Source organism: Branchiostoma lanceolatum, chromosome 1, assembly GCF_035083965.1.
Source record: "Branchiostoma lanceolatum isolate klBraLanc5 chromosome 1, klBraLanc5.hap2, whole genome shotgun sequence".
Classification (NCBI taxonomy): Eukaryota; Metazoa; Chordata; class Leptocardii; order Amphioxiformes; family Branchiostomatidae; genus Branchiostoma; species Branchiostoma lanceolatum.
Genome location: NC_089722.1, coordinates 24,163,266 through 24,177,563, shown reverse-complemented (window position 1 = coordinate 24,177,563; position 14,298 = coordinate 24,163,266). Strand labels below are relative to the sequence as shown.

Here is a 14,298-nt window from a genome sequence, read left to right as displayed (position 1 = left end):
CAGCTTGCAATGCCCGTCCTATCGCCTGAATACAGACGAGTTCAACAACCTCAGCAATTCAGGAAAAGGTGTCAGTTCAGAATTATTCAGTCACGATTCTCTGTTACGTTAAGTCAATAAGAGACAGAAAATAAACAACCTTTCAAACGTTGAAGAGCAAGAAATTAGTTCTCTCTGTGGGAAATACTGAGATAGTGGCGTAAGTCCTGTGTACTGTGCGTATCTAAAAAGAGTGACGTACGACTTTTATCGAATACATCCCCCTGTTTTGTTGCAAATGCCACGTATGTTTCTGAAAATAGCTTTCCTGAACAGTTTGAATCTACAGGGAGAGCTTCAGCCTTTGAATGTAAAAGTAAAGATATACCGATTATCGAACATATTTCCCGACGGAAGCCCAGCTCTTTTACATTTCCGCGCGAGGATTCTATGTGGAGTACGTTTGATAGCTACATATTCAAAGAACCTAATCCACACATTCATCTTTATGTGTTGTGCTACCGGACGCATCATGCTTTCTTTTGCACTTAAATGTATTTGAAAGCTTTAAAATATGACGTCCGTCAATCTTATATTCATGTATTCCGAATCTGCTTGATGAGGGATTAGGAAAGTTGAAGAGAGACGAAACCAAGGCGAAAAGATGTCAAGACATATCGCGGCAAAATTACTTCATTTTTTTTTCTTTAATGGAGCTCGTCTCTATATCTACAGTGACAGTGATGAGTTGAAAATGTCATAAGAAGCTAAATTAATCACAGGCCTTGTAGGTAGGATCAGCTTAGCGTCAAGTACTCCCTACTGACGCTTAGGTTGCAGATTAGAACGGAATATAATTGGGTCTTATTTTGAAGACTGTCTGGAAGAATAACTGATATGATAAGTTATGGAATTCCCCGATGTCTCTGCGCCATGAAGGCAAATATTTCACAAAGCACAAGAAGGATGTGCTCAACAAGTGCTGTTACCGACTTGGAAAAGACCGCGGGGAGTTTCTTTGTATTGCATCCCCGTACTGAAAAGTACAAGCTGCATATCCTGACAGATTCATTTGATCCAATCCCACCGGGAAGGAGCCCTACTCTTTTCGATAAGTGTGGTGGGTTCTTTTGCGTGATCGAGTTGTGGCTCTCCTCAAAAACTCTCCTCAAAGTCCCCATCCAAGGGACTTCCCTAACCGAAGCCAGGTACTCACTTTCATCTGAGTGAAGTGAGGAAATTCGTGTAAAGTGTCTTTCCCGAGGGCACAACGTCAACGAGACAAGTCAGAGGATCCAGTATTCAAACCAAGGACCTCTGGGTTCTGGGCCAAACACCCTGCTATTACGCATTGCGACGCAGTAAGGGTGCTTTTGAAGATGATGAGACTCTTGGAAAACAAGACAGAAGACGTTCTTTGATCTACAACTGTTGCAAAAAAAGTGCCGTCGTCTAACAATACAGTTGTTAACTAACGGTCACCACTCGGTCCACCCATCGGTTCAGAACGGGACTAGTTTTTTCAAGTGACCAACTCTCTGCTACAGTTGTTTGAACATCTTTGAAACGGCTTCACTGCACCACAACACTTCACAGCGCCATTTTGTATTGTACTTTGAGAATGGATGGCCCGAAAGCGTCTCTGGGGCCTTCTGTAATTTTGTAGCCGTGTCTGAAAGTTTTGATTTGCAACTTTCCTCACTACAAGGAAGATTGGCAAGGCAGAAAACCATCCGCACCCGCAGGTTTCCTATAATCCCATCCCGGTCCTTGTGAAAACCTCTGGGGCTCAGTGAAATAGTACAGTTACCGCCGTGGTAAAATTGAATCAGACGTACAGCCGGGGCTAAAACGGCGGCCGCCAACTACACTGTGACGTGACCCCTACGGGATAGAAGAAAAACCTAATCATACACGCCGTCGCTTGAAGAATGGCCGCAATTCTTTGATTTGGGCCTTTCCTGGGAGGAAAATCCAATATATCAGGGTAATCAAGGAAAATTGGTTCGGTTTTATGTTTCTTGACATTTGGCGGCATCCCCCGTGCCTGTTATCGGAGCTGCGCAGCGGTGATCTTTGTGTAGTTACGGCTGCTCGGGAACTTTGTTAGAATGTCACTCGCATGCGGGTAGATATAAACCTTATTTGATGCTATTTTCATGGCGCATTCAACATTAATGCAACCTATCTTTTGAAGTAAATGCGAAATTGAAGGAGAGCTGTGCTTTTTCCAGTATGTTCTAACATTAAACTACAACATTAGCACTAAGTTGAACAAAGCCCCCCCCCCGTCAGTGTCCTGATTTAAGTACCAGTTAAGTACGTGGGAGGACCATAGGGTAAATGAAACTTTCTGATAACCATGCATGCATGTTAGTATTGTTACTGTTAGTTTAGGAACTACATAGACATGTTTGGCTACGTTGAAAGAGATGTTACGCAGTCCAGTCACTCCATTCGAAATTGTTGTGTTACGACGAAAGGCGGTTATACTCCTTATACAGATACAGTCTGGAGCACAATATTCCTCATTCTAATTGATTATCAAAACAAAAATACTCCAGACCAATGCGTTACGCACGTCCAAGTTTAATACACTAGATCACACAAATGCTGAACAAAAGGTACATGTTATATCACTCCAGTACAGCAGTTCAGACAAAATGTTCTTGGCTACTTTTCACTAAAGAATGTCTTTCTACAGTCTTCCGTCATGTGTACGCTACAGACAGTAATCAATATATCCACGGTGTTTTCATGAACGCCGCAAGTCGAAACTAAGCGCACTGCACATGTCCTAAGTCACTAAACAAACTATAGAAACAGCAACACATGGGTCTACTGGATTTGATCGGATCCGTCAACATGTGGTTAGTTGTGACCAACCAGGGGCTGGCTACGTTGTACTCTATACATTCCTCATAATAACACAAAATACAAACACGTAAAGTGACGATGATGGTAATCGAGGAGAACTCAGCCACTAAGACTACTTCGGTCGTTACTACATAATATATAGTGACGATGATACTGACAGAAAATATCGCACAGTGACGATTATAGTAACAGAGGGGAACTCGGTCAATAAGATTACGTCATCTACACCAATCACGTAACGTTACTTTGTGCTTACAGTCACGTGACTATAGACGTCATCTAGCGTCCGCCATGTTGGTGGGTTAGAAAGTCGCACGAAGTCATTTCCGTGTACCTCAAGAAGTATGTCCTTCGTAAGCATCTGTTGAGTAATTCCATTCTTATAATCATTCTGCGTGCGTCCCAAATTACCAGTCGCCATCTTGGATCTAACAACCTCACCAACATGTCGCCGGTGGCTAGGCTATCTTATTTACAAGTCATGACGTTATAATAGGGTGCAAACGCCCAATACAGGATCCCGATTTGGGAAAATGATATCGCAACATCAAGGAACAGTCGAACGTCACAATGAACCGAAGCACACGCACTTCGCCTACTGCACGTTACTTCAATTTCAAGATGTCAATACTGACCACATTTTTAAATCAGTCTCAAAAGAGGTATGATTCCTTTCCAGAATGCTGTTATTGACATTGATTTTACTTGCGTCACTCTATGTCCTCCATTCGTTTTCGTCATACCACAAATTTTACTTGCAGCGAGCACGTTCGCCCTGGTCTGCAAGCTAACATTTGCGACTCTGTTGTTTGTGCTCACCCACGTTGTATGTGCTTTTGGGTACATATCTATATGTGTATGTGTGTGTATGTGTGTGTGTGTATGTGTATGTGTGTGTGTGTTTGCGCCTGCTTGTTTTTAATTCAATTGTTTCGGAATTGCGGCATTTTCTGTGCCTTTCGTTTGCGAAAAGCAAAATAAAGGAAGCAATATTCGACTATCACACTTGTTCGAATGGGTTTTTCGAGGCGAAATATAAAAGCAGGCGTATGACTTTGGTCTTTTTCTGCGAATCTGTCTGGCCGTTTTGTAGACCTTTCAAGGGATGCGTCCAGTACAAAATAAATGTGCTTGAAGATAAGAAAAGCCTGCCGTTTGAACATACTTAACATGATTTTTTCTCGTTCGACTTTCAGCAAGGCTATGACAGAACAGAAAGTAATCAACTTCTCCGTCTGAAAACAGCTGATTTTTAATGAAACATTTACGACTGCTGAAGGTACACGTGTGTCCTCTATTTGCTGTCGAAATCCCGCCACACGACGTTTGTGATAGAGGTCTTAGTTAATGGTGGTGAGCTGTATCTGTTGAGTGGGAGAGGTCGGTGTCTTGGTGGTACGCGTGAGGCGACGCGACATGATGAAGGCCTTCTTACGCATGGTGTTCAGCCCCACGTTCTTCCGCCACGAGGCCACCAGTCCGTGGAACGCCTCGCGGAAGTTGTTGTTGAAGTACCCATAAACCACCGGGTTGAGCGCGCTGTTCATGTACGTCAGCCAATGGGCGATGGGATAGATGTAGACGAAGATGACGTACTTCTGTGCCTCCGTGACGTCAGCGAAATCCGACACCATGAAGACGGTCTGCAGGGGCAGCCACAGCACCGCGAACAGGACAACCACCGTCGCCAGCATCTTGATGACGGCCACTTTCCGCGCGGAGACCCGTGCTCGCTGCGGGCTGGAGCTCAGGTGGAAGCTTCGTCGGGGCTTCCGGATCCGGTAACCGATTCGGACATACAGCACGATCGCTACAATGAGAGGGATTGCGTAACAGATCATGAACAGGCTACCGGTGTACAATTTTCGGTAAATGTCCATTTGCCACTTCTCTGTGCAGGTTGCCAGGAGGTTGCCGTCGGTCAGGTAGTACCAGGTCTCCGTGCGCATCAGGCCTTGCGGGATCATGATGGCCGCGGCCAGCACCCACACCACCACCACCACGCCCAGGGTATGGGACCCGGACAGCTTCTTGGATGTGGCATGAAGCACGGCTTTATACCTAATGTGAACAACAAAAGAACACTTGTGTTAGCAAACCGTTTCGGACACTATAGTTTCGGGTGGTCCCAATGTTCAACACTTGTGATAGCTAACGGTTCCGGACACTACAGAGTCAGGTGGTCCCTCTGTCCAACACTAAAGATCAGGGAACGTGGCTCCTAGATGTACAATTGTATCATCAAACGGTTTCAGATCCTATAGATATAGGTATATATGGTCACAGATCACGATGGTCCCAGTTTCGGGCACAATAGATTCGGGTGGGCCATTTGTTCAACACTTGTGCTAAATGGTTTCGAACACTATAGATCCGTGTGGTCCCTATGTCCAACACTTCGTGTTCACAAACGGTTTCATTCAATTTTCCCATCCCTAGGTTTTCAAAATGTGCCTATGTTATACACATACCTGTCCGCAGCAATGGCGACGAGTGTGAAGAGTGAGGCACCTACGGTCGCGCCTTGGATGACGGGATACAACTTGCACATTGCCTGCCCAAACCGCCATCCTGAGTGGAGGAGAAAAAAAAAACAGCAAAGTTTTACTTTCATGTTTCAAGGTCTCTAACGATCACTTTCGGCAGCGATGGAAGAAGCTGATACCGGAAAGGGCTCATCACACATGTATGAAGTCTCTGATGAGAGACATGATAAGAAACACCCGGAGTCCTAGACACATGCATCTTACGGTCTCTGAGGGATCACCTGAGGTTACATCGAAAAGTTGCTGAAATTCATATTAAAAGATCTGAGATATAAACTACTGGTGTAATAAGTGAAACGGAAGGAACTTTGTCTATTGATTTCTTTTTTTACATTTGTTTCTCTCAAATTTCTCTCGGGCTCTTCATTTTCCAGATTTCTTTCTGGTCACGTATTCCAAATTTTGCATGTCAAGCTAAAAAAAACTGATAATTATGGCAATAGTCAGTATCAATAAAGAAAAACTGGCCATTGAGGCATGATGAAATTCCATGGAGTCAAGTCATGACAACGTCCTGGCCGGCATGTATAGACTGCGAATTCTTACAATCTCGTCTTTTCAAGTATGCTTAACCCCTTGTATGGTGACTCCTACTTTCCACGATAGCACATCACTGATTTAGTTCTTTCAGCGACGCTGCAGGTAGAGAAACGTATCAGACGACACCTCGGCGCCAACGTCTGCTGAGATAGCAGAAAACGAGGCCATGTTTCAAAAGGACAGTCAACACCTACTCGTCATTGGTACTTAATTCAATCTTTCATTCTTTTTTAACAAAGCCACACAGACTGATTCTGTCGCTTTGTGTATCTGGTTTTGTGTTGGACAGCGTTTCAGTGAGTCCCCACAGCTAAAAAAAATTAACTGCTACGAATGTGCCAATTTGGCCAACAAGCCAACGCGGCCGGAAATTTTGCTATTTCAAGAAACGGCTGGAGTAGGCGATAACGTCCTGTAGTCGTCATACTAAGAGATAACGAGCAGTGTGTGTGTGTATTGAGTATTGGCGAAACGTAGCGAATCGACGTTTTTCACTGACGGTGGCTTACGGCGTGGTCACGCGCAGGAAGAACCCTAGATTATGACGATGTTGATTGCCATGACGGTAATTATCTCCATGAAAAAAGGCTTTTTCATGGAGATACTGTTTTGCTTGCGTTTGGTGTTTGTGTGTATGTATGTGTCACCGGACACTTAAAGTCACTATAACTGTAGAACCTGTACATGGATTGTAATGATTTTTGGTATGTGGGTGGGTGTTAGGAGGAGGAAGGTCAAGGTCGATTTTGGGCCCCCTGGCATGTGTGACTGGAACTGCAATGACGTATTTGTTAAAATCTTCAATGTAGAAGAACTGAAGAGTGGATCGACAGATCGTCATGTTCTTTGGTACACAGGTAGGTTAGACCAAGTTGTACACACTTGAGTGCAAACTATGCAAATGAGACCGAATTTGCATAAGTAAGGAGGTAAATCGTTTGCATGGGTGTCGTCGGATGCTTAAAGTCAGTATAACTGTAGAACGTGTAAATGGATTGTAATGATATTTGGTATGTGGGTATGCGCTGGGAGGAGAATGGTCAAGGTCGATTTTGGGCCCCCTGGTTTGTGTCCCTGGAACTGCAATGGCCTATTTGTAAACTGGTAAAGGGGTATAACTGAAGAGAGGAACAACAGATTTTCATGTTATTTGGTACGCAGGTAGGTTGGACAGAGATGTACACACTGAAGTGCAAATCATGCAAAGTTAGTGTGTTTTCGTGCGTGTGCGCGTGTGTGTATGAATTGGTCACCGTGTGTGTATGTGTCACCGAATGCGTAAAATCAGCATAACTATAGAACGTGTAGATGAATTGTAATGATATTTGTTATGTGGGTAGGTGTGGGGAGGAGAAAGGTCAAGGTCGATTTTGGGCCCTCTGGTATGTGTCACTAGAACTGTAATGGCGTATTTGTCAAAATCTTCAAAGGAGAATAACTGAAGAAAGGAGCGACAGATTTTCATGTTATTTACTTGGCAGGTAGCTTAGAGAGGGTTGTATACAATGAAGTGCAAATTATGCAAATTGGACTTAAGTTGCCTAAGTAATGGGGAAATCTATATTTGCAGTTTTGGCCATTGTAGCACTACTAACAGCTGTTACTAGCTATTGATAGCGAAAGTGGGTCACTGTGGAACCTGAGCCCCCAACATGTGGCCGGGGGTCATACCATTGAGCGATATAGAATGGGGGGAACAGGTTTAATAAAAAAAAGTTTCATGGAGATTTTGGGTCCTAAGACTCTTGTTGAAGATGATTTGAGGATGCACGTTATGACGTCTTCGACCTCAGTTATAGTCTCATCGCCCTAAACCTTTGAAGGTATATTATTTCTGTGGAATACATAGAATTCTAAAATCAAAACGGGCCAACGTTAACATTCAATGGAGGACAAATTGATACTGTTTGCAGTAGAAAATACCGGGTTGTTTGTTGTCAGTTTATCTTGAAATGCATCGCTTTCCAGGAAGATATCGTACACGTAGAGTATCATGTAGTTGCTGCAAACCAAACTTCTAGGATAATAGCTGTACAATCCTGTTGTTTTTGATTGCTCAGTAAGAGAGATTCGTCGACGAAGGTGAATGCTATATGCAGAAGATGAGGGTGAAGTGGACAACATCGTACGCGTGGGCGGACGCGCGTCCTTGTAGGATGTGGAAGCGGGTTGTGCCTCATCACAAACCGGCAATTGAACCGCAACACCGCCCTTTCATCCGGACAGGATGTTGGATATATATTGCGGAAGGAATCCTTTAACATTTTCCATCCGTCCGCCGGAAACCTGGTTGATCTTTGTGCAGATCATATAAAAGCATTATTATGGAGAATATTGGCATGAGATATTTATAAATCGTCAAAGATGTTCAGGACATTTAGAATATTAGATAAAAGATCTCATAGCGCACAGTAGAAAACTCCCCGCGATTTAAATCGCCCTTCCCCTTAGTTTAAATGAACAAGATGAAATCAATGTTCACCCCATTTTCAGGCGTAACACGTTGTACACGTTGTTTCCCAAAAGAAACCTCCCCCCAACACTTGATTGGGCGTTAAAACCAGGATTTTAAAAGAATCAGCTTGTCTCTGTGTAATATAGGGCATGTACAGTTTGATTGACAGGGAACTTTACATCGCCGGTAAATGAGTGATCCTGGTATTACTTAGCTATTACTGCGGAATGAGGCCACCTCTATGTCTGACGTATATTTCCACAACCCCGGGGACCTACACGTGACACGGCACGGTAAAGAGCAGGGAGGATCCGAACCAATCCTTCTAGAAGGGCAGCCACATGTACCTTGTGAATGACCTAAGAGTTTTGGGAGTCGGTGACATTTTCTGACATTTATACAAGATCTCCTGAACATGATTCTCATAAGTCTCTACTGATATGGTTAATATCCATGGAAATTTGTAAATCCTGTACAAAGCCAACCAAATGTAAGAAACGCGTCAAAGACTTGGTTATTCTAAGAGGAAAGTACTTAGGCTGAAGGGAATGCCAGTCGGCTATTTCCAGTAATACTGTGATATATGTTAAACCGTAATCTATGGATATACAGTTTTGTGTGAGGTTACGACATAAGGTTTTAAGTAGGCGTTTGACGTGGGCAATCCCAGCGCCATTTTGCGTCATAAACCCTAATCGAAAAGTAATATTGCCGTCTTATCGGGACAGAATGGCGGAAAAGTAAAAAGACGTGCTTCCGATTCCTCACCTCTTTAAGTGTATGATTTGCAGGGTAGTTTGGCACGGCATATAAAGATCACAGGAATGTTTAACATCTCAGTAAAAGCATATTTCCATAGCAATGCATACGGAATCCTACATAACAACAAGGACATTATATAGAAGCAGTAAAGGTCACAAAACAAGCAAACAACATCCACGCCTTCTTCCGTCCTCAGAGTACTGGCCGTTGCCCTTTTAAACTAGCCAGACCGGATCCTACTTGATCTTTGCTGTGCCGTGTCACATGTCATGTGCACAGGTTTTGATCTTCTGACCTAGCGAAAAATACGCCAAGACTATATGCATAGCATAATGCCCCGGTAATAAGGTAGTGTCGCGATTATCCATGAACTGCGATGTAAAGCTTCTTAATCCATCAAACCCGCACAGACCCAATTAAACTGCTGGAAAGAAATTGATTGATCGAACATCTTTGACAAATGCTACACGGTGATTTACAAAGCCATAGAGCGACATAAAAACGCAGCCTCTCCCAGAGTTAAGAGATCGTAAAACACCGTCAATCCTGAAATGTTTCCGTTGGTTTTGGTTTTATTTTCACGGATTTCCTTGTATTTCTCCACTGTGAAATCATAAAACCGCGAATATGTGTATTAGTGTACAGTATTGCTTCAACCGCGAAAAGAATTAAACACTTGAAAACACTCCTTTCGACTCGTACCGCCAAATTAAATCACCGCGAAAATAGATAAATTTACATTACACAATACAACTTTGACAGAAATGGATTCTCAATATTGATATTCTTGTCTGTAGGACTGGAAGGGTCGCAAAGCAGTGTGGGTAAGGGAGTGAAGCCTGCCATCTCTGATTACCTTGTTGTGATTTGCTCGTTTTGTTCACATGGATCATCAGGGACGTTGATACAAATTGCACATGCGTCACCAATTTGTCAGTAGTCATTTTGTTTTGATAACAGCACGTCATTAATGAATAAGCTTGTTTCAACCAAAGGCAAGTGACTTTGAAGTCGACTAGGAAAAATCATCGAAGCGTACTTTGAAGTCGTAACCTGCAGGTAGAATGGCTACAGATCTGAGGCTTATACTCGCAAACGCGTATGGCTTTGAAGCTCGAGTCGTCATTGGTAAAAACCTTGAAATGAAACTTGAAAGAAAGTCCACTTGAAAGAAAGTCCTAAGTAACTCAAAAGTACAAAGAAATGAAGCATATAAGCAATTTGCAAGTAGAACCGCAATTATCTATTTTTTCAGGTACACTCCTAAAAGAATGTTATGATTTTGCGTCTCCTTGGCAAGTGTCCAAACAGATAATACAACTGACCATCAAAGAGTTAGAAAAATACAAAAGTACATGCAACTTCCAATAGTGAAAAGCATGTGAATCATAGTGCGAGTTTCACCCAAGCCGAATGCTGAGGCACGTTTTGTCAGCTGTAGTCCCAGCTTGTAATCTTTGTCACCTCCTGAAGGAGTATTGCGTGTAAATAGAGTTGTGATTCATTACTTTATTAGTACGGAGAGCGAGAAGGGGGAAGCTGCAGTCACGACGGCACCAGAGGATGTAAACATCAAACAGTCGAGGATGAACACCAGGTTTAAGACAGTCCGGTTGATAGGAGTGAAAATATCACTCATGTTGCCGCACATCCTGAGGATAATGATGGCCACCTTTATTGTAGGTCTAACGTGTGATTTCGAGAAACGAACCCGGGAATGCATTAGGCTGTTGAAAACGAAGATTGCCAGCGGCCTACAAAATTGGCGGACAAAAAACAAGCTATACTTTAACTGGGTGGATGGAAAGGGAATAAAGCAGTAGATGGTAATTACGTAAGTGGGACAACTAAGGAAGGATTCATGCAAGTCTGTTTGATACACCCAGACAGGAGCCCTACATGCAGCATGCAAGTCGACATCTTTGATCTTTGCTTAACCTATCCTGACGCCACTGGTTGCTTCATTAATTGCGGCTTACCCAAAGTTCTCACAGATGTTAAAGGAACATGGTAGCACTGTTATGAACTTCTCACTCACAAAACACACCGGTTACAAAGAAATCGATTTTGAATATAAAAGTTGACATCTGCACTTGACAAACGCTTTGGTTATGTGTAGCTGTTGCATATCATTGCATGCTGCACTTCAACTTCGTGGTTTGAAAGTGGAAAAACACATTTGACTGCCAATGTAATATCACATGCTGAATTGTACCGTCACACTGGAAGAAAAGGTCGCCCAAAAATGTCAATCTTGCTTGCCATCACCATATAAAATTTACAGCATATGACATTTATTTGCTAGTGCCAATATGTCTTTATACTAGCTATGCATGTATTAAGAGGGACATATCTAACCGATTCGTTCCAGGTTTATACACGGTAACAGAAAGCTTCAAGTACCTTACTTTGTATTGCAATCTTTGTTTCTTAATGGTAAACCCACATGAGCACAGCTGCAGTACAAATGGGGCAATCCACAATCCCATTTGCTGCGGTGGATCAGAAGAGTTTCATTTACTTAGATTTACAAGCCAACAGAGAGCTCACGGTTATCTCAATAAAGGAAACTATAGCCAATAAAGCCTCCCTTTATCAACCTTTGCCTTTGGAAGCTTCTCGTCGGACTCATCAGCCAGGTTCTGAAGGAGCCGCCATTGTCGTTGTAATTTGCCGTGACATCGCGGTTCTAAAATTTCACCGATCGATAAATTGGATGGGATGCGGCTGACTTTGACGTTGTTCTGGTAATGCAGACATGGGTGGAGGTTAGGTCAGGTGAACGTACCCAGTGTTGCTTTATTCATCAGGCATACACATAACTTTGTTGCACAACAATTGTAAAAGGTACAAAGTATGGCATCTACTGGTACATAACTACAGTTTAATAAGGATATTCGATAACTGTCAAAGTCGCAGTGGACAAGACAAGCATGAGGATGCTGAAGTTTTTTTTAAAAATAGTATTTTTGGGTCATGATGATGCCCCGTGTTCTACGATTAAGTTGAAACCTCCCACCGGTCACTGCACTCTTCCACATTGTGATTCCACTGTGCTCCCCAGTCCTCTATGATACATAATATATGATTTCTCTATCCTTATACAATATATCTGAGCATTTTCGGTGCGTTTGACGGATCACACTTAACACAGAACGGGATAGAATGTCAGGGACCTTTCCGTAATGATTTCAGCTATACGACGTTTTATTACTATCTCTTATGCAGACCACGTTTAGTTGTAGATCACAGGGGTTAACTCAATCAGTCTACAAACGAAGAGAGTCTCTTGTCGAATCTCTGTGGAAAATCCATTGATAATGGTTTGAACTTTCCGACCGGAGACAGCGATAACGACGTCTAGTTCCATCCAAATCAGGCCCCTAAAACCGCTCCGTTAAAATTCGTCCGTACTAAAGAGCTCTTACTCTAACGTGATTCAACTTTGAACGACCGGAATATGCCAGGTAGTGGTCGTTAAACACACCAGTAATGAAACAGAGGTTGCTTCTCCCCATTCAATTGCGCACGACCTTAATGTAGCATGAACTTGTCCATACCAAGCCTCTGTATTAGTTGGTCGTTACTTGACACGATTAAACTTTGAACGACCTTTATATGGCAAGTATTAGTCGTTAAACTCTTCAGTAATGAAACAGCTGTTGCTTTAGTCGATTCGATTTGTACGGCATTGATTAGCACACACACACGCGCGCGCGCCCATACACACACACACACACACACACACACACACCACACACACACACACACACACACACACACACACACACACACACACACACACACACATAAAGCACACACACACATACACACACACACCTAAAACACACACACACACATGCACACACATATACACACGCACACACACACACAAACACAGACACATAGAAACACACTCACTCACTCACTCACTCACTCACTCACTCACTCACTCACTCTCTCTCTGTGATGTGTTATCCTACCTTTGCCTCTCTGTAAGTGTACATGCACGTAACATAAATTAAGGCCTGCTCCGTGCCGTTAAGTTACACAAAGTCTGCAACCTATCAGACTTGCCGGTTTTACGATCTCATCAGCACAACGTAGTAATTCCTCGGGCTAACGATGTTTTTCCTTGACATATCCCCCTAGACCTCAGTTCATCACATCTCAGGCAGTCAAATCGTTAAAATCAGACAAGCAATCTACCGCCTTCACGCTAAAGATCGTAAATCGCTGAGGTTGTATTCATTAGTTGTTACCACTTTTCAGTTTTCCTCGCCCGGCAAAGGTTGTCGTCACACCTCAACGCTCTTATTAGCAAAGCTTCATCGGACACGTAATTCCTCCGTGTCAGATGGACAAGCTACAACACTTGTGAATGTGCCAACAGGCCTGCTGGTAAATATATGCCTAACTTTGCTCCAGCTGGTTGATTGATTATAGCTTCCATCTGCTCAGACTTTGGTGTAAGCACCCCCCCTCGTTGTGATAGAGTAGAGACAAACTTTTAAACTTATTGTGGAGAAGTGATCAAATGTGTGAGTGTGCGTCTCTCCTTCCTCTCTATACGTCTGTGTGTAACCCTCTGTCTCTTTGTCTGTCTCTGTCTGTCTATCTCTATCTGTCCCAAACTCATCCATCTTGTTTTATACGATGGAAAATGACGCAAATAACTTCATTAATAGAAGTACACATCTATACTTATTACATACCACTACTGTGCAAAACTGACAGTAGAAGTAGTACCGTGCACTTGCGAACATTTTTCAGACGACCGTGGGCAGAGGACCTCGCCCTTGAAGACGTCGGTAAAAATCCCACCGGAGAATCATCTGTGCTCTGACGTATGACTGTTGAAAGCGGATATTGCAAATCTCCCATCCGTGGATATCAATTTGACGGGGGCATTCTTCCGAGCAATAACAAATGAAACGGATTAAGTGTTGCTTTCATGATTTCTGTGGAGCACAAGTCTCGGATCAGTGCCCGGGGGAGGCAAACCGTTTCCGGTAAGGGGGTGGTTATAACTCGTTTGGAGTCGTATCGTTCCTAAAATGTTCCGTGACTGTTCACGATGTCTTATGTAAGTTACAAAGGTTTCCAGCGAACTAAGATTGGATTTGACTTTTGTTGCTT

General features: G+C 43.1%; 1 protein-coding gene across 2 annotated transcripts in view; it reads right to left on the bottom strand.

Annotated features, from left to right (window-relative positions):
• Positions 1-2,548: 2,548 nt before the first annotated feature.
• Positions 2,549-14,298, bottom strand: part of LOC136443240 (neuropeptide FF receptor 2-like) — a 32,531-nt gene continuing 20,781 nt past the window's right edge. For both annotated transcript variants that reach the window (XM_066440411.1, XM_066440405.1), the window contains 2 exons: positions 5,328-5,427; positions 2,549-4,917 (listed from right to left, as the gene is read on the bottom strand). In XM_066440411.1, coding sequence (XP_066296508.1) covers positions 4,197-4,917; positions 5,328-5,427 — 821 coding nt within the window. In that variant the 3' untranslated portion in view covers positions 2,549-4,196. The remainder of the gene's footprint in view (positions 4,918-5,327; positions 5,428-14,298) is intronic.